This window comes from Aquarana catesbeiana, linkage group LG03, assembly GCF_042186555.1.
Source record: "Aquarana catesbeiana isolate 2022-GZ linkage group LG03, ASM4218655v1, whole genome shotgun sequence".
Lineage (NCBI taxonomy): Eukaryota > Metazoa > Chordata > Amphibia > Anura > Ranidae > Aquarana > Aquarana catesbeiana.
The window spans coordinates 237,914,182-237,938,333 of record NC_133326.1 but is presented as its reverse complement, the minus strand read 5'-3'; the positions used below and the strand labels follow the sequence as shown (position 1 = coordinate 237,938,333).

At 42.9% G+C, this 24,152-nt stretch overlaps 1 protein-coding gene across 1 annotated transcript in view; it reads left to right on the top strand.

Annotated features, from left to right (window-relative positions):
* Nucleotides 1-8,568: 8,568 nt before the first annotated feature.
* Nucleotides 8,569-24,152, top strand: part of IFRD1 (interferon related developmental regulator 1) — a 40,405-nt gene continuing 24,821 nt past the window's right edge. Inside the window, exon 1 of the mRNA XM_073619888.1 lies at nt 8,569-8,932. Within this exon, the coding sequence (XP_073475989.1) occupies nt 8,896-8,932 (37 nt within the window). The 5' untranslated portion in view covers nt 8,569-8,895. The remainder of the gene's footprint in view (nt 8,933-24,152) is intronic.

The window sequence follows — 24,152 nt, the reverse complement described above, 5'->3', positions numbered from 1 at the left end:
GGGCTGCAGGGCACGCTAACACAAAACACCCAACTACATGAGGCAGCCCCCCCTCCTCCTCCTCCTCCTCCTCCTCCTCCTCCTGCCACAACTGAAACACCAGAGCCACAGCCTCAAAAGAAGGCTACAGGGAAGGCTGCAGGGCAGCGTGGAGGAAAGGCTGCAGGGAAGAGAAGAAAATGATGACCTGGGTTCAGTCTGGTCTGACAGAAGACGCAGGCTGTTGTAGGACCACAGTCTGGGGACATCTAGATCATCTGCTGGTGCTGTTGATCTCTGGGATTCTTGGACCAGATTGTGCTCCCTCTTATATGGACTCCGCAAGATCCCAATTTTCTGGTACACCGACTTTTTCCAGCGTTGACTTCCTCTTTATTTTATTTTGACCATGAATAAATGGATCATTTTTTGAGTTTAGCAAAAGACTTTATGTTTTTTCTTTGAAATCATTGATTTTACACACAATGTTAAATTAACAAGGGACAACAATCTCATTGAGTTTGAAAAAAAACACACCAAAAATACATTACTAATGTTAATAATGTTCAAGTGGTAAGTCTTGAAAATCAAAAAATTTACGTAACCAAAAACGGTGCTTTGGGTTAACTTTATCTAAAAACTAAAAAATAAAAACAGAATAATGGGTTCTTTGTGGTAACTTTACAAACCTAAAAAAAAAAAGGGGAAAAAGTATTATTAGTATGGAAACATTGTTTTTAAAATGCATACTATATCATTCATGAGATCAAAGAGAAAAAGAATCCAGAAATCAGTTTGGGAGAACTCTGATTATGAACAGCAAAACACCTTCGTTCTTTATAGAGCCTTCGTAAAGAAGAAATAAAATGCGCTGCATTCAACGATCACAGATTTTGCAGCGTGATGAATGTGCTACCTACAATACGAACACTAGTTTTACTAGACCGAGTGCTTCCGTTTAGTTTTTGCTTATGAGCATGCGTCGTTTTTTTGTCCGTCGGACTAGCATACAGACGAGCGGACTTCGGGGTCCGTCGTAGTTACGACGTAAAGATTTGAAGCATGCTTCAAATCTAAAGTCCGTCGGATTTGAGGCTAAAAAAGTCCGTTGAAAGTCCGGAGAAGCCCACACACGATCGGATTACCAGCCAGCTTTAGTCCGTCAGCGTCCGTTGGACTTTTGTAGACGAAAAGTCCGACCGTGTGTACGCGGCATTACATAAAAAAAACAACTTTTGACCAGAAGAGGAAATTATATGAGGGAGACCTCTGCAATGTTTACAAAGTGTATGGAGATTCCTGTGCTCACCACTGACTCTATATAATGAATCAGATGCTGCAAAGAATGAACTGCTACAAGCAATTGATACAATGTTGCAGAGACGAAATTCTTGTTGTTTGTCAAATGTCAATTGTTTGACAAGTTTGCTAGACTGAAACAGATCACCTGGTAACCAAAAAAAGTTAAGTATTTCTTGCTAACAAACTTTAACACACCGAATCTGTTTTAAAAAAATAAAACAATATTAGAACTGTTTTTAGACCTTCGTTCATACCAATGCAATTTGACAGTTCAAAATGGTATGACAAGCCTATTTTCAGCAATAGAAACATTAAAATCATTGCGACTCAAGTCGCAGCGACTTTGAAGAAGGTCCCTGAACTACTTTTTTACGATTTCATTGCGACTTGCATTGACTTCTGTTAAACAAAGTAGCAAGCTGCAATGAAATCACTGATGGAAATTGCACTGATCTGCAGTCTTGAAATCATGCTAAAGTAGCGCAATTTCAAAGCCGCACTGGTGTGAACCAGGGCTTAGCCTTTGGGAATGATTGCCTAAGGGCTTGTTAACATTGGACACATTGCTTCAGATTTTGATGCATTTTCAGATGCATGAACAAGATAAATACATGGTTGTCAATAGGACCTGTTCACATACTGTACATGAATTGCATAAAGTCCTGTATACTACATTTTGCATTCCTTGACCTGAATTTTGGAATTCATGTCAGGTGAATGAAATCCACCCAAAAAAAACCCACACATTTATGTGCACTTCTCTGGTGCTATGTCCTGGTTGGAGATCACTATGAACCTACCATAGGGACCATGTGATCCCTTTCTGTCTATGTCCTGGTTGAAGATCACTATGACCTCTCATAGGGGCCATGTAATCCCTTCCTGTATTTGTCCTGGTTGGAGATCACTATGAACCTATCATGGGGTAATGTGATCCCTTCCTGGCTATGCGCTGGTCGGGGATCACTATGAACTTAATATAGGGGCCATATGATTCCTTCCTGGCTATGTCCTGGTTGTAGATTACAATGAACCTACTATAGGGGCTATGTGATCCCTGCATGGCTATGTCCTGGTCGGACATCACTGTGAACCTACCATAGGGGCCATGTGATCCTTTCCTGTCTATGTCCTGGTCGAAGATCACTATGAACCTCTCATAGGAGCCATGTGATCCCTTCCTGTCTACGACCTGGTTGGAGATCACTATGAACCTATCATAGGGGCCATGTGATCCCTTCCTGGCTATGTCCTGGTTGTAGATTACCATGAACCTACTATAGGGGCCATGTGATCCCTGCATGGCTATGTCCTGGTCGGAGATCACTGTGAACCTAATATAGAGGCCATGTGATCCTTTACTGTCTATGTCCTGGTCGAAGATCACTACGAACCTCTCATAGGAGCCATGTGATCCCTTCCTGTCTATGTCCTGGTTGGAGATCACTATGAACCTATCATAGGGGTCATGTGATCCCTTCCTGACTATGTCCTGGTTGTAGATTACCATGAATCTAATATAGGGGCCATGTGATCCCTGCATTGCTATGTTCTGGTCGGAGATCACTATGAACCTATCATAGGGGCCATGTGATCCCTTCCTGGCTATGTCCTGGTTGTAGATTACCATGAACCTACTATAGGGGCCATGTAATCCCTTTCTGTCTATGCCCTGAACAGAGATCACTATGAACCTATCATAGGGGCCATGCGATCCCTTCCTGACCATGTGGCCGAGGGGAGAATCCATAGTGGAGAAGGATCTGGAGGTTTTAGTAGATCATAAGCTCAAACCATTGCATTGAAAGTATTCATACCCCATGAAATTTTCCACATTTTGTCATGTTACAACCAAAAACATAAATTCATTTTATTGGGATTTCATGTGATAGACCAACACAAATTGGCACATAATTGTGAAGTGAAAGGAAAATGATAAATGGTTTTCAACATTTTTTACCCATAAATATGTGAAAAGTGTGGCATGCATTTGTATTCAGCCCCCTTTACTCTGATACCCCTAACTAAAATTGAGTGGAACCAATTGCCTTCATTAGTCACCTACTTAGTAAATAGAGTCCACCTGTGTGTAATCTAATCTCAGTATAAATACAGCTGTGAAGCTCTCAGAGGTTTGTTAGAGAACCTTAGTGAACAAACAGCATAATGAAGACCAAGGAACACACCAGACAGGTCAGGGATAAAGTTGTGGAGAAGTTTAAAGCAGGGATGGGTTATAAAAAAAAATCCCAAGCTTTGAACATCTCATGGAGCACTGTTCAATCGTTCATTCGGAAATGGAAAGAGTATGGCATAACTGCAAACCTACCAAGACATGGCCATCCACCTAAACTGACAAGCCGGGCAAGGAGAGCATTCATCAGAGAAGCAGCAGCCAAAAGGCCCATGGTAACTCTGGAGGAGCTGCAGAGATCCACAGCTCAGGTGGGAGAATCTGTCCACAGGACAACTATTAGTCGTGCACTTCACGGTCGGATTTTCTGACGGAAAATGTGTGATAGGACCTTGTTGTCGGAAATTCCGACGGTGTGTAGGCTCCATCACACATTTTCCATCGGATTTTCCGACACACAAAGTTTGAGAGCCGGCTATAAAATTTTCCGACAACAAAATCCGTTGTCGGAATTTCCGATCGTGTGTACACAAATCCGACGCACAAAGTGCCACGCATGCTCAGAAACAGAGGAAAGCTATTGGCTACTGCCCCGTTTAGAGTCCCGACATACGTGTTTTTTACGTCACTGCGTTCAGAACGATCGGATTTTCCGACAACTTTGTGTGACCGTGTGTATGCAAGACAAGTTTGAGCCAACATCCGTCGGAAAAAATCCTAGGATTTTGTTGTCGGAATGTCCGATCAATGTCTGACCGTGTGTACGGGGCATTAGAAGAAAACCTGTTAGAGTCTGCAAAAGACTTGAGACTGGGGCGGAGATTCACCTTCCAGCAGGACAACAACCCTAAACATACAGCCAGAGCTACAATGGACTGGTTTAGATCAAAGCATATCCATGTGTTAGAATGGCCCAAAGTCCAGACCTAAATCCAATTAAGAACCTGTGACAAGACTTGAAAATGACTGTTCACAGACGCTCTCCATCCAATCGGACAGAGCTTGAGCTATTTTGCAAAGAAGAATGGGCAAAATTGTCACTCTCTAGATGTGCAAATCTGGTAGAGACATCCCCAAATTTCAAGAGGTATAAATACTTTTTCAAGGCACTGTAAGCCAGGGGCCTGGTTCAATCACAAGCCTTGGGCCCCCAATCTCCCAAACCTGCAGGCAGGTCCCCTTAAACATCCTGGCACAACACACAGCACATTTATTTTTCACCTCATCACACTAATGGCAATACTATTTATTTTATGAATAAACCAGCAATAAATAAATGAACAAACTATAAAATAAAATAAATTAATGCTATCAATCTATATAATTTTATTACTTGACTGAGTATCTACTAGTCTGGTGTTGCAAAGCAGTACTGAACCGTAACAGAATATCTGCTGTTTACTCATTGAGATTTTTGAATACCAAATTACAGGTGCCTCTTCTCCCCTTTTTCTCTCAAGGTCCAAGAGCGTGGCCCCTTGTAAGCCCTGTGGACTATAGACTCGCCTGGAGGGTGCGGAGGGGACATGCGGAGATCTTGGGATCACTGAACGCAACCGATTTTAGCAATTATGGTTGTGCGATACATTCTCACCTTTCCATCATCTGAATGGTAAATATATAACCACACATATGGAGATGTATTTTTGCCCAATATGAAATGTACAATAATGCTTTGTATACTGCAAAATGTCAATAATGTTGTCTAAATGAGACATTTTTCTTGATATATTTCCCTAGAATAATAAATCCCCCTGAAGAAGACCACGAATGGAAAGGGTCGAAATGCATTGGGGTATTCATGCGGATAGCAGTGTTGTAATGTAATTTGCAAACCAAGGTCTCCTTGGTGTATTGTTTGCCATGAGTGATGGTTCATGTTGATTATGTGTCGCTAACCAGAGCCTATATTTTAAACTCATTGTACATTTGAATTTATTTTTTCACTTAATAAAAGATCTTTAACTAATTATCTCCTTATTAATATACTGCTGCTAAAAAACCCCTTGGGGAAACGCTTCCATTTTTGCAATGTGCAGCATTGTTGACTTCCATATATGCGTTCTTCCATTTTGAAAGGAACTCTTCTTGGCTTTAGAGGCAGAAGGAGTCTTTCCAGCTTTCGTTTAGGCTTTCTCTGCTGGGGAAATGAGGACTCTTCCAAGTAGTTGGAGATGGCATTGGCCGGGAATCAAACCCAGGTCAGCTGCTGGGAAGGCAGCTATGCTCACCACTGCACCACCAACGCAAGGTAGTAAGTATTTGTAGTGTTCTGGATCGCAATCCTCTTACTTTCAAATGGCACTCCAATAAACGGCGTAATTTTGCCACGACTGTTGCCCGACAAATCGCAACAAAACCGCAGAACTGCTTTTGGGGGCAACAGGCGTTCTGCGATTTTGTTAGCAAAATCATCCCATGATTAGGGTGCCATTGAAAGTAAGGGGATCACAATCGCGTTCCACGTTTTGTAGTGATTAGGGAATCACAGTAATTCGGCCTGTGATCCAGAACGCTTAGGTGTAACTGCAGCCTAAGCTTCATTGGTGAGTTGGTGCGTTCACCTTCTATAGATTGTGGGGGAACATTTTCATTTCTCCCTCAAACATACCACACATTCGCTTCATTCTTTATTCCCCTGCTAATATGTATTCAGCATTGAAATTGTATAGCGCTTTTTTTCTCTGAAGACTGCGGGAAGGACAGCAGGATGGATAGGGGACAGTGGAATGAATAGGATGGACAGGGGGGATGGATGGGGGGATGGACAGGGGGATAGTGGAATGAATAGGATGGACAGGGGGGATGGATGGGGGGGATGGACAGGGGGATAGTGGGATGAATAGGATGGACAGGGGGGATGGATGGGGGGGATGGACAGGGGGATAGTGGGATGAATAGGATGGACAGGGGGGATGGATGGGGGGGATGGACAGGGGGAATAGTGGGATGAATAGGATGGACAGGGGGGATGGACAGGGGGATAGTGGGATGAATAGGATGGACAGGGGGGATGGATGGGGGGGATGGACAGGGGGAATAGTGGGATGAATAGGATGGACAGGGGGGATGGACAGGGGGATAGTGGAATGAATAGGATGGACAGGGGGGATGGATGGGGGGGATGGACAGGGGGATAGTGGGATGAATAGGATGGACAGGGGGGATGGATGGTGGGGATGGACAGGGGGATAGTGGGATGAATAGGATGGACAGGGGGGATGGATGGGGGGATGGACAGGGGGATAGTGGAATGAATAGGATGGACAGGGGGATAGTGGGATGAATAGGATGGACAGGGGGGATGGATGGGGGGATAGTGGGATGAATAGGATGGACTGGGGGGGTGGACAGGGGGATAGTGGGATGAATAGGATGGACAGGGGGGATGGATGGGGGGATAGTGGGATGAATGGGATGGACAGGGGGATAGTGGGATGGATAAGAGGATGGACAGTGAGATGGATAGGGGGATAGTGGTGGTCTGTATACCGGTCTCCTGCTCTCCCGTTCTGTAAGCTGTGGGTTGCTCCCTGTACTGAGGCTGATCACTGCACTCACCAGTGGCGGTGCGTCCCTTAAGGGTGCACGGGCGCCACCCCCTCTATGTAATATGGATAATTCATGCATTGCATGAATGTATCCATGGCTTCCACCCCCTATTTAAGCCCCAGCCCCTTTAGGGAGGCATCTGAATTACAGCGGGGGGGGGGGGGGTTGAAGCACCCGCGTAGAGCCATAGGCTCTAATAGGCTTTAAAAAAGGTGGACTCAGAGCGCAGAGCATTGCGCTCAGAGCCCACCCAGGTGTGTTAGAAAAGCAAATGAATATTTGCTTTTCTAACACTGAACCGCCTCTCCGCCAATCATCAGGTAGCGTGGGTCTGATACCCATCGCCTCATTGGCTGAAAGGACAGGCGCTGCTATTGGACGCTTAGCAGGAAGCCGAAACACACAGAGGACACAGCTTGCCACTGCCTGACTCGCCACCAAGATGGGGTAAGTGCCAGTCAGACATCGAGTAGGCGGGGGTCACAGTGGCGGCATTTGATGGGCACAGTGGCTGCGTTTGATGGGCACAGTGAGGCTGAAATTGATGGGTTTTTTTTTTCTGAACTTTTAAGCTTGTTTGCGCCCCCCAAAAAATTTTGAGCACCAGCCGTCACTGGCACTGACTGCACTAGCTGCTCCTTCTGCTGGGTCCTATGAAGTCGGACGATCCTGTCAGCCAAGGAGACACACAGACAGGGAGAAGAGGGGTCCTTTAGCAGCTGGTGGTCTGTCCTGAGAGATGCCTGCCATTTTTGGCCACTTAAAGCCATGATATGTAAACTCTGCAGATCAGTGAGGGGACAGAAGGCAGCAATAGTAGAGAGAAGTGCTGGCAGTGTGTGTTCACTGGGGTCTGGACTGGGAACAGAGATGAGGGGAAGACACATTGCTGACAGGCACTGGGGACATCTCATTGGAAAGTATGCTGTCAGAATAATGTGTCCGGGTGTCTGGCAGTCGGAAACCCGGGCACATAATGCAAACACCGGACAGATGGCAACCCTAGCCATATCACAAAAAATGGCCTGGTCATGATAAAAATCAAAGTGTGTTTTTTCGCTGCGCAAATACCGTGTGACATTAAAAATTGCCATTACTGCTATTTTATTCTCTAGGGCCTCTGCTAACAAAAAAAATATGTAATTTGGGGCTCTAAGTAATTTCCCAGCGAAAAACACAGATTTTTACATATATGAGAGAAGGGTCAGAACTGTTCCGGTAAGCAAGTGGTTAACAGGTGCTTTAGTACTATGCACTGGAGTGAAGCCAGCGTAAAAACAAACCAGTATTCATCATAATACCAATGTACTGGGGGGAGGGTCTCCATTTTCTGTGACTGGGTGAAGCCACATTTCTCCTCACACCTCGCCCTACAGGCCCTCTGTATAATATTGGCCATGTCTCCCACTAATATTGTGCTGCTAATACAGCTTAGTGAACACATAGTGGAGTGGTTGGGGCCCACATCGTTATGGAGGGAACACATTCCTTCCATATTGTTTTAGTCACACAGACGAGGACTCGCTCAGACCGTTCCCTCAGCGTCACACAACAGCCGTGTGCGCCAAGAGAACGATTCCCGCACTCCGATTGGATAATCCATTCGTCCTCACGAGATGACGTCAAGCGCCATCCTATAAAAAGCCGAGCGGCGGCGCCCAATGTTTAATCCTGAGGTGTTGAGAGATAAAATGTGTCGTCTTCATCTACAGTTATTCACCGGAGTTACAGTCGTCGATCCCACCATCAGACACCTCGAACCTTTACCGATAGCCCATTTTAGCAGTATTCCTGAGAGACGCTTTAGTAAAAAGTGCTCATCTATCGGCTGACTCCTACTACATCGCGGCCACACACAAGGAAACCACCGGCTTCGCCGGGCACCGGGTACCAGAGCGGAGAAAAGCGGCGACTGTGAGGCGGCAGACATGCCTAAGCCTAAGAAGAGGAGCGCCAGAGCCACGGGTGAGTGGGGGAATATCGGGGTAGATCAGGCCTGGGGTGTGTGGCGCATGGAATGCCGGGAATGGTAGTTCTCCCGCGCTCACTCCAGGATTCGATCACGTGGGAGGCGGGCTGGGCCCAAACTACAATTCCCACAAGCAGCGGCCTGATTAAGCCGGTATTTGTCTGCTTTCCAGGCTATGAGGTGGCGGTGTCCGGGAATACACGCGCTGGTATCTGCATTGGATATCGGGCCTCTTTACAAAACCATTCATACAAATATACCTTCTAAGTAAATGCCAGTTGTGATGTTTTCAATGTGAAAACCACCTTTTTTTTTTTTTTTTGCCACAAATTAGACCCCCCCCCCCAAACAATATATTCCTTTTCTTTTTGCGTTGGGGCTCTTCAGAATAAAATGGTGGTTGCAATTTGTAATGTTGCATGATAATTAAGTTCAATTTTTGGGTTAAAAACCCACTAAAATGCAATGTCTTGGTAAAAATATATAAAAGATGTGCAGAGTAAATGGATACCAAACATATCCAGATTTAAAATTGTGCATGGCCATGAAATGGTGATCGCTACATTACTTGAGTCCGGCTCCTTTCATAACTGGGCATTCTGGAATTAATGGTAAAATCGGACAATTTCGCCTGCGGTTCCAGAATCGCGGCAATACTTGGGATACGATTATTAATGGCACCCCAATTTTGCTGCGATTGTCGCTTGATAAATCACAAAGATGTTGCCCAAAAGAAGCTCCTGCTCCTTTTTTGAGTGACAAGCGTTGCTCATTGTTGTGTTGCTGCAATTGCGGCACGATTTATCTCCTCAAAAGCTCTCAGATTGTGGTGCCATTAAAGTAGTGGCATCCAAAACGTGTCCCGCATTTTGCTGTGATTCTGGACTGCCTAGGTGTAAATGGAGCCTAAAGCTGCTTTCACGGGTCTGCGTTGACGGTAAAACGCTGCTAGTTTTAGCAGTGCTCTTCGGCTGGTAGTGGGGCGCTTTTAACCCCTGCTAGCGGCCTACTAAAGGTTTAAATGCGCCTGTGTAGTAGAGCTGCACGATCGTTAATTTAATCACAATTTTTTTTTTTTTTTTTTTTGCGATCTTGAAAAAAGTGTTTCTCTCTGCTCTTCTGAAGCCTCAGCCAGGCAGTAGGCCAAGAATCACAACATTTTTTAGCAGTGAACTTAAAGTGGAGTTCCACCCAAAAAATGGAACTTCCACTTTTTGGATCCCCCCCCCTCCAGTGTCACATTTGGCACCTTTCAGGGGGAGGAGGGAGCAGATACCTGTCTAATACAGGTATTTGCTCCCACTTCCTGGCATAGATCACCGTGGAGCTTGTGGTGACCTACACCACTTCCAGCGCCTACGCTTTCCTCCACCGCTGTGTTCTGTGAGACACAGAACACAGCAGGGACCCGAGAGGACGTGCAGCGTGACTCGCGCATGCGCAGTAGGGAACCAGGAAGTGAAGCCGCACGGCTTCACTTCCTTATTCCCTTACCGAGGATGGCGGTGGCAGCAGCCGAGAGCCGAAGGACGGATCGGCTTCGGCTGCCGACGCCGCGGGCTCCCTGGACAGGTAAGTGTCCATATATTAAAAGTCAGCAGCTGCAGTATTTGTAGGTGCTGGCTTTTAGTATAATTTTTTTTTTTCAGCAAACCGCTTTAACTAGAAACATTGACAATTTGTTACAATGGAATAGACTTGGTGTGTAAGTTAGGAAAGTTTAACCACTTAAACACTAAACCTTTTTCTGACATTTGTTGGTTTCAAGTTAAAATCATATTTTTTTTTTTTTTTTTTTTTTTTTTTTTTTTGCTTGAAAACTACTTGGAACCCCCAAACATTATATATATTTTTATTTTTTAGTAGAGACCCTAGAGAATAAAATGGTGGTTGTTGCAATATTTTATGTCACACTGTATTTGCGCAGCGGTCTTTCAAATGCGATTTTTTTTTTTTTTTTTTTTTTTTTTTTTTTTTTTCAAAAAAAAATTACTTTAATGAATTAAAAAAAACAGTAAAGTTAGCCCAAATTTTTTTTTTTTTCTTATGTGAAAGATTTTACGTCTAAGCAAAATTGTGATTCTCATTTTGGCCAGAATCGTGCAGCTCTGTGTAGTGCCGAATTGCTTTGCAGGCGCTTCAGCTGCGGTGCCCATTAGTTTCAATGGGCAGGACAAGCTTTGCGCATTGTGATTTTGCTGCAGTTTGCAGCACGATTTATCTCCTCAAATTCTCTCCGCGATTGTGGTGCCATTAAGTAGTGGCATCCAAAACGTGTCCCGCGTTTTGCTGTGATTCTGGACTACCTAGGTGTAAATGGAGCTTAAGGCTGCTTTTGCGGGCGTTGAAGGTAAAACTCTGCTAGTTTTAGCAGCGCTATTTGGCTGCTAGCGGGGCACTTTTACCCCCCCCCCGCTAGCGGCCGAATAAAGGCTTAAATGCGCCTGTGTAGTACCGCTGCCGAAGCGCTTTGCAGGCGATTCAGCTGCGGTGCCTATTCATTTCAATGGGAAGGTCCACCGCTCCGAAAGATGCTGCTTGCAGGACTTTTTCTAACGTCCTGCAAGTGCACCACCCCAGTGTGAAAGCACGCGGGGTCTCATACTGGGGCTGCAGGGGAGGCATTTTTCAGGCACTAAATGGCTCAAAAACGCCCGAAAAAGGCCCCAGTGTGAAAGGAGTCTTAAAGTGATTGTGAGGCTTTGTGGTGTGGGTTTTTTTTTTAAATTTTTTTTTTCCAAAATTGCATTTGAGACCGTTGCGCAAATACAGTGTGACATAAAATATTGCAACAACCACCATTTTATTCTCTAGGGTCTCTACTAAAAAAATATATATGTTTGGGGGTTCTAAAGTAGTTTTCTAGCAAAAAAGATTTTAACTTGAAACCAACAGATGTCAGAAAAAAGGTTTGTGTTTTAGTGGTTAAACTTTCCTAACTTGCACACGAAGTCTATTCCATTGACAAACTATTACAATGTTTCTAGCTAAGTTCACTGCTAAAGAATGTTGTGATTCTTGGCCGACTGCCTGGATTTTTTTTCTTCCTTTCTTTTGATGGCTGTGGCTGCAGAAGAGCAGAGAATTCTTTGCATAGCAAGAATCGTGAAACACTTCAAGATCGCAACAGGGAAAAAATTCCAATAACTATTCTTGACGATTGATCGTGCAGCTCTAGGTAGAAGTGATCGGGCAGGTTTACAGCTGCCTGAATCTTTCTGCTAGAAAGCCAGGAGTAAGGCTTCATGTACACTGCTGCTGGTAAATGGCAGTTTAGGAGCAGTTGGGTGTACATGTACACAGGGTCGTTTTCTAGGCAGTTGAGTTTAGAAGCATTTTTAGGAAAGCAAAAAAAGCGTTCAGGACGGATGTTCAGAGGCATTTGAAACACCAAATGCCTGTAACAACTTGTAAACATGGTAACTTGCATTTAGCCGCGTTTTTTCATTTTTGACTATTTGCAAAAAAGTATTCTATGTAAACGTGGCAAAACGGACGTTTTTAAACGTTGTTTACTGTCTGTCAAGTTAAATCGTTCAGGGAAGGTTGTGAGGCCCCATTCACATCTCAGCGTTTTGACGCCTGAAGCTCCAACGCTGGAGGAGAAAAAAAAATTCTCTAATGGAGATGGTTCACATCACTCGATGTCGCTTGAAGCTCAAAAGTTTTTGGGAGCTTTTTATGTAGCTTAACCACTTCACATCCAGGCCATTTCTGACACTTCGCTCCTACATGTCAAAAATCATCATTTCTTTGCTATAAAATTAGATAGAACCCCCAAACATTATATATGGTTTTTTTTAGCAGAGACCCTAGAGAATACAATGGCAGTCATTGCAACTTTTTATCTTGCACGGTATTTGCGCAGCAATTTTTCAAACGCGTTTTTTTTAAAAAAAAACTGTTTCATGCTTTAAAAAAAAACAAAACAGCAAAGTTAGCCAAATTTTTTTGCATTGTGTGAAAGATGAAGTTACGCCGAGTAAATAGATACCTAACATGTCATGCTTCAAAATTGCACACGCTCGTGGAATGGCGCCAAACTTTGGTACTTAAAAATCCCCATAGGCGACGCTTTAACATTTTTTACTGGTTACATGTTTTGAGTTACAGAGGAGGTCTAGGGCCAAAATTATTGCTCTCGCTCTAACGTTCGCGGCGATACCTCACATGTGTGGTTTGAACACCGTTTTCATATGTGGGCGGGACTTACGTATGTGTTCGCTTCTGCGTGCGAGCTCACGGGGACAGGGGCGCTTTAAAAATTTTTTTTTTTATTGTTAATTTTACTTACAAATTTTTATTTTTACTTTAAAATTTTTTTTTTTTTTGATCACTTTTATTCCTATTACAAGGAATGTAAACCCCTTGTAATAGGAATATGACACGATCAGTCCTCTTTACAGTGAGATATGGGGTCAATAAGACCCCACATCTCACCTCTAGGCTGGGAAGCCTAAAATAAAAAAAAAAAATAAAACGATCGCCGTTTTTTTGAATGCAGAGGCCGGGCGTGACGTCATAACATCGCGCCCGGCCTCCGAACGATCATAGAGACTCCGGCGACCATCTGGTCCGCCGGAAATCTCTATGGTGAACATCCGGCGCCGGCGGATCCGCTATCCGACTCACCGATCGCTGAGGTGAGTCGGTAGTAGCACCGGAGGGCGGCGGGAGGGGGGGGACGTCCCCTCCCGCCGCCCGTAAGAACGATCAAGCGGCGGAACAGCCGCTATGATCATTCTTATGGTGTACGGAATCGCCGGCTGAAAATGCCGGTATCTGAATGTCTGTAGCCTCAGACATCATTCAGATATAAGCCCCGAAAGTCGAGGACGTCATATGACGTCCTCCGGATGTCAAGCGGTTAATTTGGGCAGATTTGGGTGTTTTTCTGCTTTTTACATTGGTGACCTTTTGACCTGTGTAAAGTCGTGTAAAAAATAATGGCAAAATTGTGGTAAAAATGCACGATTTTCCACCTGAAAACGATACACCTGGGTGTGAATGCAGCCTTAAATGTCCTGTGTACATTGAGCCTAAAACCATAAAATGTTTACTTGCTAGCAGTACCCTGAGCCAGACACTAAAAAATATTATACAGGACTTGTATAGCACCAACAGTTTGCACAGGGCTTTACAACATGTGGCAGACAGTGGATACAATACAGTAGGAATCAGAGGGCCCGGCTCGTTAGAGCTTACAATCTAAGAGTGAGGATCAAGTGATACAAAAATAGCTGTGGTACAGCATTCTTGTTAAAAAAAAAAAAAACTAAAGCGCGTGCACACACACAACTTTATGGCCCTGTAATCTATTTTTTGTGAGGTTCTTTTTTGTTTTTCTCCCTCCTTGTAACATTCCCTGATCTCCTGAACCCCCTTTTTCTCCACTCACTACCGTTTGTTACAAGCAGTGTATGCAAAGCCAACCATGGACCGTTCACATCTCTGCCGGTTCAGCAGGGGACCAGCTGAGATTCAAACCATGTATGGGTCGCTCAACTTGGGTACAACTAGCTGTTTTGATTTTAATGCGATTGCTTGTCTCTGCTGTCTAGTTCCTCCATCAACCTAACTCAATTCTGGTTCTCCTAACACCAAGAGGAAAAGTGATGGGAACCATCTCCAGCAGACAGCCTGTGATTGACAGCCCCACAGGAGAACACAACTCCGCGGGTAGGATTCCCCCATCAACACTTATTGTGTTGATGAGGGGGAAATCAAGCAAATTTCTTTACTGCAACCTGTGGCTGCAGGAAAGAAAATCACTATGGCCAGTTTTAGTTATGCACTCTATAAATCCCATACTATAACCATTAGCAGTATATTGCTTGGACCAAAAGGAACAAATTGGTGAATTGCTCTGGTTTGTGTACACAATTTAGTTTAATTTGTGTTCAGTGAAGACAGCTATACGTATGGTTCAAGAGCTGTGAAAATGTCATTGCTCTGGTAAAGAATTAAAACGGAAATATTTACCTATCGAAGGTTATTTAATTCTGATCAAATAGTTTTGCACATACATCACACTACCTGGTCATACAGATTCTGGGTTCAACTAGCACCACCTTATCAAAGTTGTACAGTAACTATTATTCAGAGAGTAGTGGTTAATGATTCTTACTCTGAATGGTCTAAGGTTATCAGTGGTGTACCCCAAGGTTCAGTGCTGGGACCCTTACTCTTTAATATCTTTATAAATGATATTGGATCTGGGATCAAAAGTAACATTTCTGTCTTTGCAGATGACACCAAGCTATGCAGTGGAATAACGTCCTTACAGGATGTCTCCAATTTACAAGCTGACCTCAATGCTCTGTCTAATTGGGCGACTATGTGGCAGATGAGGTTTAATGTTGAGAAATGTAAAGTTATGCACTTGGGGGCTAAGAATATGCATGCATCATACATGCTAGGGGGAGTACAACTGGGGGAATCTGTAGTGGAGAAGGATCTGGGGGTTTTGGTAGATCATAAGCTCAATAATAGCATGCAATGCCAAGCTGCGGTTTCCAAAGCGAGCAAAGTTCTTTCTTGTATTAAGAGAGGTATGGACTCCAGAGAGAGAGATCATTTTGCCCCTGTTCAAATCATTAGTAAGACCTCATCTGGAATATGCAGTTCAGTTTTGGACACCAGTTCTCAAAAAGGATATCGGGGAACTGGAGAAAGTGCAGAGAAGGGCAACCAAACTGATAAGAGGCATGGGGGAGCTCAGCTATGAGGAAAGATTAGAGGAACTGAATTTGTTCACTCTTGAGAAGAGGAGAATAAGGGGGGATATGATCAACATGTTTAAATATATAAGGGGTCCATATAGTGAACTTGGTGTTGAGTTATTCACTTTACGGTCAACACAGAGGACAAGGGGGCACTCTTTACGACTGGAGGAAAAGAGATTTCATCTCCAAATACGGAAAGGTTTCTTCACAGTAAGAGCTGTGAAAATGTGGAATAGACTCCCTCCAGAGGTGGTTCTGGCCAGCTCAGTAGATTGCTTTAAGAAAGGCCTGGATACTTTCCTAAATGTACATAATATAACTGGGTACTGACATTTATAGGTAAAGTTGATCCAGGGAAAATCCGATTGCCTCTCTGGGATCAGGAAGGAATTTTTTCCCCTGCTGTAGCAAATTGGAGCATGCTCTGCTGGGGTTTTTTGCCTTCCTCTGGATCAACTGTGGGTATAGTATTGGGTATATTGGATTGTACGGTTTTTGTTTTTGTTTTTGTTTTTGTTTTTGTTTTTGTTTTTGTTTTTGTTTTTTTTATGGTTGGACTGGATGGACTTGTGTCTTTTTTTCAACCTGACTAACTATGTAACTATGTATGTATATGTAACTAGGAGTTGGGATGTTTCTTTTGGCTGTGACAAGTGTCTAAACCTAAGTAGCTGAAAATATTTTCAAGCTGTGGGGTCAAATAGCTAATATTTATCTCTCATGTGTTTAGTGTCATTTTACCACTTTACTGAAAATGGCAAATGCTATGCTAAAAGCCAGTTATTGCACTTGTGTGAATTTCAGCTTGAGCGTGGTATTTTGGTGATAAACACGTGCTAATTGTGAAATAATTTTCAAGTCACAATTTTATCTCATGGTATAAGCACTCTATATTTTAGGAATGTAAAAATGACAACAGAAATGCTGTGTTGAGCATATGAATTATCATTTATAACTTGTCACTACCTATCTCCACCTGAGAAAAGTATACACTGTAGCCAAGTGACAAGCAGTTTGCCTAAAAATGTAAAGCTATCTGTTTGTTCTAGTTGGGGCTGAGTGATTTGACCTGCAATGTAATGGTGTTGGCTCAGGAATGTCAATTTGTAGCTCTGCGCCAGATATCATTCTGTGAATGAAGGAACCTTAGGAATGTTTTTGCAGGGTTTTTCACGCTCTTGTATCTTCATTCAGAGAATCTCTTGTGCAGTGTCAAACTAGCTATGAATGAGCGATTCCTCCATCTATACAAACAAGTCAGATTGGAATAATCCAGCAGCTCTCCTCTGCCAGGTTATTTCATTCTGACAGCACAATACAAAAGCCCCCAATGTGAGTATTTAGAAAGTAGACACCCTAAGGGTCCTTTCACACTGGTTTTCCGATCAGGTCTGCCTGTCTTTCAGGTTGACCTGATCAGACCCTCCAGTATCCCTTATGGTTCGGAGGATGTCAGCAGACACATGTCCACTGATATCCGATCCAGATGGATGGTGGTCCTATTTTCCATCAGTCAGGCGGATTGGATGAAAACGGACAGGTCTGTTTCCACCAGATTTCCCCACAGAGGAGAGAGGACTGTCTGCTCTTCATAGTGGAGCGGACAGGGCCCCTGCTAAGCAAGCTGAATTCACACGTGCCTATGTGAAAGGAGCTTTTGGTATTAAAGCGGTAGTTAAGTCTGGTAGATTTTTTTTTTTTTTTTTTCTTCTAATAAAGATCACAATTCTTGCGATGTAACATCTTTCACATTATACAAAAAAATAGGGTTAACTTACTGTTTTTTTTTTTTCTTCTGTGAGAACTCTCTGCACTTGTTAGAAAGATCTTGACATGCTGTTATGAAGATCGGGAAGGGAAAAAAAAATTGCGTTTTCAATTGAAGATTAATCATGCAGCTCTATACCATAACATATTAGTATTCACAGCATGATGAGCACATTTTGGCATGCTTACCTGTCAGAGGCACTGTGATTGATCTGGTATATCCCAGGCACTTCCATCTTCAGCCAATTGAATGGCCAGACCATGATGATGTCCTCCTCGCACATGCATCCTGGAGTCACATCGCTGTGGTACGGCTCACTGTACATGATGGCTGACAGGCAGGAGGAAGCTTTTATGACAGAGGCCAATGATATCCTGTCAGCAAATGTTCAAAACATGACTTTGCTACCACTTTAAAAGGCATTGTGAGTTTTTTTAACTTTTTTTGCCTGCACTTTTTGAAAATGGTGAATGACATTTGAATTTTTTTTCAGTTGTCATTATGTTATTTCGAACAGGGCATAGGCATACATAAAATGACACCACAAAACACATTCCATTATTCTTGGGTATGGGGGTACCACATGAGTTTTTCTACTTGGCTGCATAGAAAGGTTCAATATCCAGGGACCACCTAAGGCTATCAAGAGGTAAATTTTCCAAATTTTGGAAAGAAAATACCCTAAGGTATTTTCTCAGCACAGTGAGATGTTCAAGGACATTTTTGGCCACGTGCTTTTGGAAACAAAGTGTGTGGGGTTTTTTTTTTTTTTTTTTCTTTACAGCTGTCAATTGAGTTCTCATACACTATCAACATTATTAACATTACACCCCAAAACGCATTCTGCTACTCTTCCTAAGTAGACTTGGCGTTAATGAAGTACTTCACTGCATTTGATTGACAGCAGCCAATGGTTCCTGCTGCTGCTCAACTGTTGTGTGAAGAGGAAGAGCAGAGAGATTGGATGCAGCTGTGCACAGTGCTGGATCTTTTCTCCACTTTATTGACCTTCACAGGAAAGGGAGAAATGGCTGGGTAAAGAAATAGAAACCAGTTTTATGCAAAAAACATTTGAATAGAGCATATAGATGACTCTGAGCCCAAGATGGTAACATAGGTAGATTTCAGCAGAACAGAAATATTACATGTCCAAACATCTCTTAACAGTAAGCTTATTTTTAGATGGTGCAGTGTTTAGGTGTACATACCCTAGGAGGGGGAGAGGAAAAAAGGAGGGGGGGGGGGAGAGAAAAGGAACAGTGAGCTTTTAGTCCTGGCTTATAGAGGAACAATTTTCTCTCAGTCTCTTCATAACTTAATGTGTTAAAGCGGAATTGTGTGGATGAGTCCACGGATCTAATGTTAATAAACCATGTTTTGCATTGTTTAGCATATAGCTCCAAATCTTCCAATTTCCTTTGACTGTGTCCCTCAGTAGCCGGTCAAGATTAAATGGATCTCCTTTTCTGGGACTGGAGAGAGAAGAAAAGAAGAAAATTAATATTTAAAAAAAGGGGGGGGGGGGGGTTTAAGAGGACAAAGGCATGAGGGGGTGAGGGAGTCGCCGACTAACTTCTCCAGCTTCCAGTGGTCAGAACACTAAAGTGCGTCACACCATTAGCGTGGGCCTGATTCTGCCTTTAAGATCGGGGGGGGGGGGGGGATATTGCCCCAGTTGAGGATCGGTTTGCAGTATTTATAAGGTCTTGGGATCTTTTGAAGTTTGTCCAGGCTTCCCATATAGCAGTGAATTTGGAGATAAACTCTTTTTTACCTACGCAAGGTTTTATCTTTATCACTTTAAGAGGCATAGATGGCCTGAAAATCCTAGAAGACTCTTCAAGCGGTAGTCAACTCTGCCCCCTTATCAATGCAGCCAGTATGGTCAAAGCTTTCTTGTACATTCTGCCCAGTTAGTGACCCCTTGTGATGTTTTGTATTTGGTGTTTCTTCTCGTCTGAAGTCGGTGCCATGTTGAGTACTGTCTTCTGTAACCGTAGCGCTTTGGGCTTCCACCCTTTGTTTCTCTCTGCTGTAATATCGTGCATGGGCAATGAGTTTGTAGCCAAGCCTAGTTTTTGTTATTACTATGGCAACTCAAAGCTGCAAAATACAGCCTTTTTACATGCTCTGATATGTCGGTGATTTTGTGTTACAAAGCCATTTTCTTTGGCTCTGTATTGTTATCTGCTGTATCTAATAGAAACGGCAATCGGTGTAGTTCTCGTGCACAAGCAAGTAAAGCTCATTTATAAGGCCTGTTTCACGCGGGAGTACAAAATGCTGCATTTATTTATTTTTTTCTGAAATGAGATGCATTGTTTATGGCACATTGCACACAGCTGAGTACAGAGCAGTAAAATAAAAATAGAACATTTTTAAATTTCAGTGCAGTAATTTACTAGTTTCAATGTGAGTATATTACAATACTAACAATGAAGAGTGGTACTTGTCTGTATGCTAGCACACCTTTACTCAACATTACTTGGGTCTTTACAGTTTTTGGCCCCTTGCACATGGCAATCACAAGTTCTTGCGTAAACATCAGTAAATTTTGACTCCCAGGTACAAGGGGCCTAAATGTGCTTCCTTCCTCAAGTGTGCTGGTCTTCTGTTTTATCTAAAACAGGTGGAAGGCATTATATAGTTTAAAACATAAAATGTTTAGTTATTTGGACCTCCAGGTCATTTGGCAGGTAAAACGCCTATATTTCCGCTATACATGTAGCCGGTTTTCCCTTTTTAATGTCTGACATGTTGGCCTCTGCTTTGATGTGCTCACTCTTCTAAGATCCTTATCGGGTCCTATCATTGGCATTACCCTGATACAAGTGGTCTTTGCTTAAAACATGTACATCTTTCATTATTTTGAATTGTAATCCAGGGTTTGAAAAATTTCCAGGTCACCATTGTGACTAGAAACCAGATGTATGCATAGCAACACACGCCAATTGCAATCTCCCATCAAGTTCCCCCTCTTTTGACCCGGCCCGCCCCTGTATTACGAGCGCTGATTGAATATTCCTTTATCCCATTGTTTTGCAAATCTATGTACACTACAAACTAATCAGTTCTGATATCGCTGTTTTAATAACTTGACAGCTTATTCTAAATGGGAAACCTTCATTTTATATTAAAAATATTAATGATTCTAATGCCGCGTACACACGGTCGGACTTTTCGTCTACAAAAGTCCAACGGACGCTGACGGACTAAAGCTGGCTGGTAATCCGATCGTGTGTGGGCTTCTCCGGACTTTCAGCTGACTTTTTCAGCCTCAAATCCGACGGACTTTAGATTTGAAACATGCTTCAAATCTTTCCAACGGACTCGAGTCCGGTCGAAAAATCTGCTCGTCTGTATGCTAGTCTGACGGACAAAAACCCACGCTAGGGCAGCTATTGGCTACTGGCTATCAACTTCCTTATTTTAGTCCGGTGTACGTCATCACGTAAGAATTCGACTGACTTTTGTGTGATCGTGTGTAGGCAAGTCTGTTCGTTAGAAAGTCCGCCGCAAGTCCGTCGAAAGTCTGTCGGACAGGCTGTCGGACTTTTGTAGCTGAAAAGTCCGACCGTGTGTACGCCCCATAACTACCAGCAAGAATAAGTCCTTACATTTAAAGAGCACCTGTCATTTCAGATCCATCATGGCAGCACCTGCTAGTGGGCATCCACTCACCTGCTGCTGCCACGTCCCTCACCTTGTCACTGCCGCATCACCAGATGTCCCATTAAAGTGAATAGGACTGCCGGTGAGACAACAGTGGGTCAGATGAGTTGCTCTTTAAAATGGTGATTTAAATTGAGTTGATTTAAATCAAATCCACCCTGTTGACTGACCTCAGTAGTCATTGCCGGTGGTGGGGATGGTCTTCCAGGGGGTTCGCTTATATAGGGTGTGTTCTTGCAACTTCCCTCTTTTATAATCTGCTTCCTGCCCACCTACTAGAGGTCGACCGATATATCGGCCGGCCGATATATCGGCCGATATTTGGCGTTTTTTACTTAATCGGCATCGGCCGATTGTGCTGATAAAAAAGGCCGATTATAACTTCAGCCGTGACTTGCAAATGACTTCTGTAATAGAAGTTAATGCAAGTTTTCTGAAGTTATCTGTGGAGAGGATTCTCCCCTCCTCTGGGCAGCCTGCCAAGTCTGATAAGAAGATACATTGTATCTTTCAGGTTCTTTTTATCAATAGACTGAACTCCGTGTGTAGAAGTTTTCAGTTTAACCATTTAAAGACTAAATCTTTTCTGACACTTGTTGCTTACAAGTAAAAATCCTGTATTTTCTGCTAGAAAATCACTTAGAACCCCCAAACATTATATATATTTTTTTAGCAGAGACCCTAGGGAATAAAATGGTGATTGTTGCAATATTTTATGTCACACGGTATTTGCGCAGCGGTCTTTCAAACGCAATTTAAAAAAAAAAAATACAGTAATGAATTAAAAAAAAAAAATAAGCAGTAAAGTTAGCACATTTTTTTTCGTCCAAAAGTTTTGATTACCTGTTTTTGTGTATTTATTATTTAAGATAGGGTTTTTTTTTTTTTTTTTTTTTTTTTTTTAGGTTTTTTTTTCTAAATTATACATACAAGTGAACTGATTGGAGGTTTGTTTTGTTTAATGTTTAAATGAAAAAAAATTTCTGTATTACTTAAGGCTGCTTTCACACTGGAGCGGGCAGGCGTTGATGGTAAAACGCTGCTAGTTTTAGCGGCGCTTTACCGTCATTTTAGAGGCGCTATTCGGCTGCTAGCGGGGCGCTTATAACCCAGCTAGCGGCCGAGGAAGGGGTTAAATGCGCCCCTGAAGCGCCGCTGCCAAAACGCTTTGCAGGCGCTTCGGTAGCGGTGCGCATTTATTTCAATGGGCAGGAGTGGTGGAGCAGCAGTATACACCGCTCCAAAGATGCCGTTTGCAGGACTTTTTTTTACATCCTGCCAGCGCATAGCCTCAGTGTGAAAGCACTCGGGATCTCACACTGAGACTGCAGGGGAGCCGTTTTACAGGCACTTTACAGGTGCTATTTTTAGCCCAAAAGCGCCTGAAAAACGCCCCAGTGTGAAAGGGGTCTAACTGTTAGATTTTATGAGATGAAGGGAAAAAGAAAGGAAAAAAAAAATCGGCCAAATATATCGGCCCAAAAAAATCGGCATCACATATCGGCCATCCGCCACCGCGATTTCTAAATATCGGCATCGGCATCGGCCAGAGAAAAACCCATATCGGTCGACCTCTACCACCTACAGTACATTTTACTGCAGGTGGCACAAACTGGCTAGATAATGAACATGTACATCATCCAGCCTGTTCCAGGTTAGGGGCACGCATGTGCATGCTCCCTGCTGATCCATGCTGATACTGGCTACAGCAGGATTTTGCCAGCAGGTCCCGGACAATGATTTATGGCCTGCTGATTGGCTGTAGAGCACAGTCCTGTTTACAAACTGTGTGCACAGGTCTGATCTTTGTTTGTTTTTTTTAAAAAAGCTGACTCCTAACTTTTTAGCTGGCTCCTACATTCAAAGCAAATTCGTCAAGCCCTGTTGTATGCTATATCCTCGTTTCTGCAAATCATCGTTGTGTGCTTACTCATGCTTTTTGCTGTCATGTTAAAGATATGATGCAGACAGCTGATGGCATACGTGCAGAAATCAGCTGATGGTATGCACCAGTAGTAGATAAAGGGAAGTTAGGAGGAAAGCTGTTAGTAAGTCAGAAAAAGAACTTCAGAAAGTGGAAAGATCAATGGTCCTTTTTTATTTGTTTGCTCCAATGTGTTATCTTGCATTGTAACAAATTTTTGTTTACATTTATTTGTAAATTCCAATACAATGTCTCACGATACATTTCACATTTGTTTAGATCACTAGGGTATAGTGTTGCATAAATAGAAAAGTATTAAACAGATTTTTTTTTTTGGAAATTTCTTTTTATTGTAATGTATAGGTACAAAACATAGCCCTTGGCCATTCCCCATTAAACTGAATCTTAAAGGGGTTGTAAAGGCAAAAGGTTTTTTATCTTAATGCATTCTTTGCATTACTGAGAAAACATTCTATGTAGCAGCCTCCCTCAGCCCCCCCTAATACTTACCTGAGCCCCATCTCTGTCCAATGTCCATGAGTCCCTCAGCCTGGGTGGATGGCTGTGGCCATTTTGACAAAGGAATCATCTGCCCTTAGCTCAGGCATGTAGGCAGGAGGCTGCCCTGTGCAAAACCACTGCAGAGGAGGCAAGTATAACATGTTTTAAAGACTTTTTTTTATTTAAGTATTGTTACTTTAATCTGTTTTAAGTGGATACTTAACACAGAACTAAACTGCATCTGAGCACCATAATCCAATTTTTTTTTTTTTTTTTTTTTTTGTAAAGCTGCTTTTTTTTATGTTGGTGTAGTTGTGCCAAAACCTAGAAAAAGGCAAGTCTCAACATTGCACTGAAACACGTGATCAAAAAAATCCCATCCCCCCCCCCCCCGTCCTCCAACAGCAAGTAAAAAAGGGTAACATTTTGTGACAAGACAAAGTTATATTGAAAATGATCCATTTACGACCCAGAATTAAACAAAAAGATTTAGATTAACCCTTCATCTTTCAGCCACCCAGCAAGTAATGCACTTCACAGCCAAGATCTTCCATAAAACATTTTGATGACAAAGTTGTGCACAAGAACTGCTCAAGACAGATCGCTAAATCTATTAACTGTCCAAA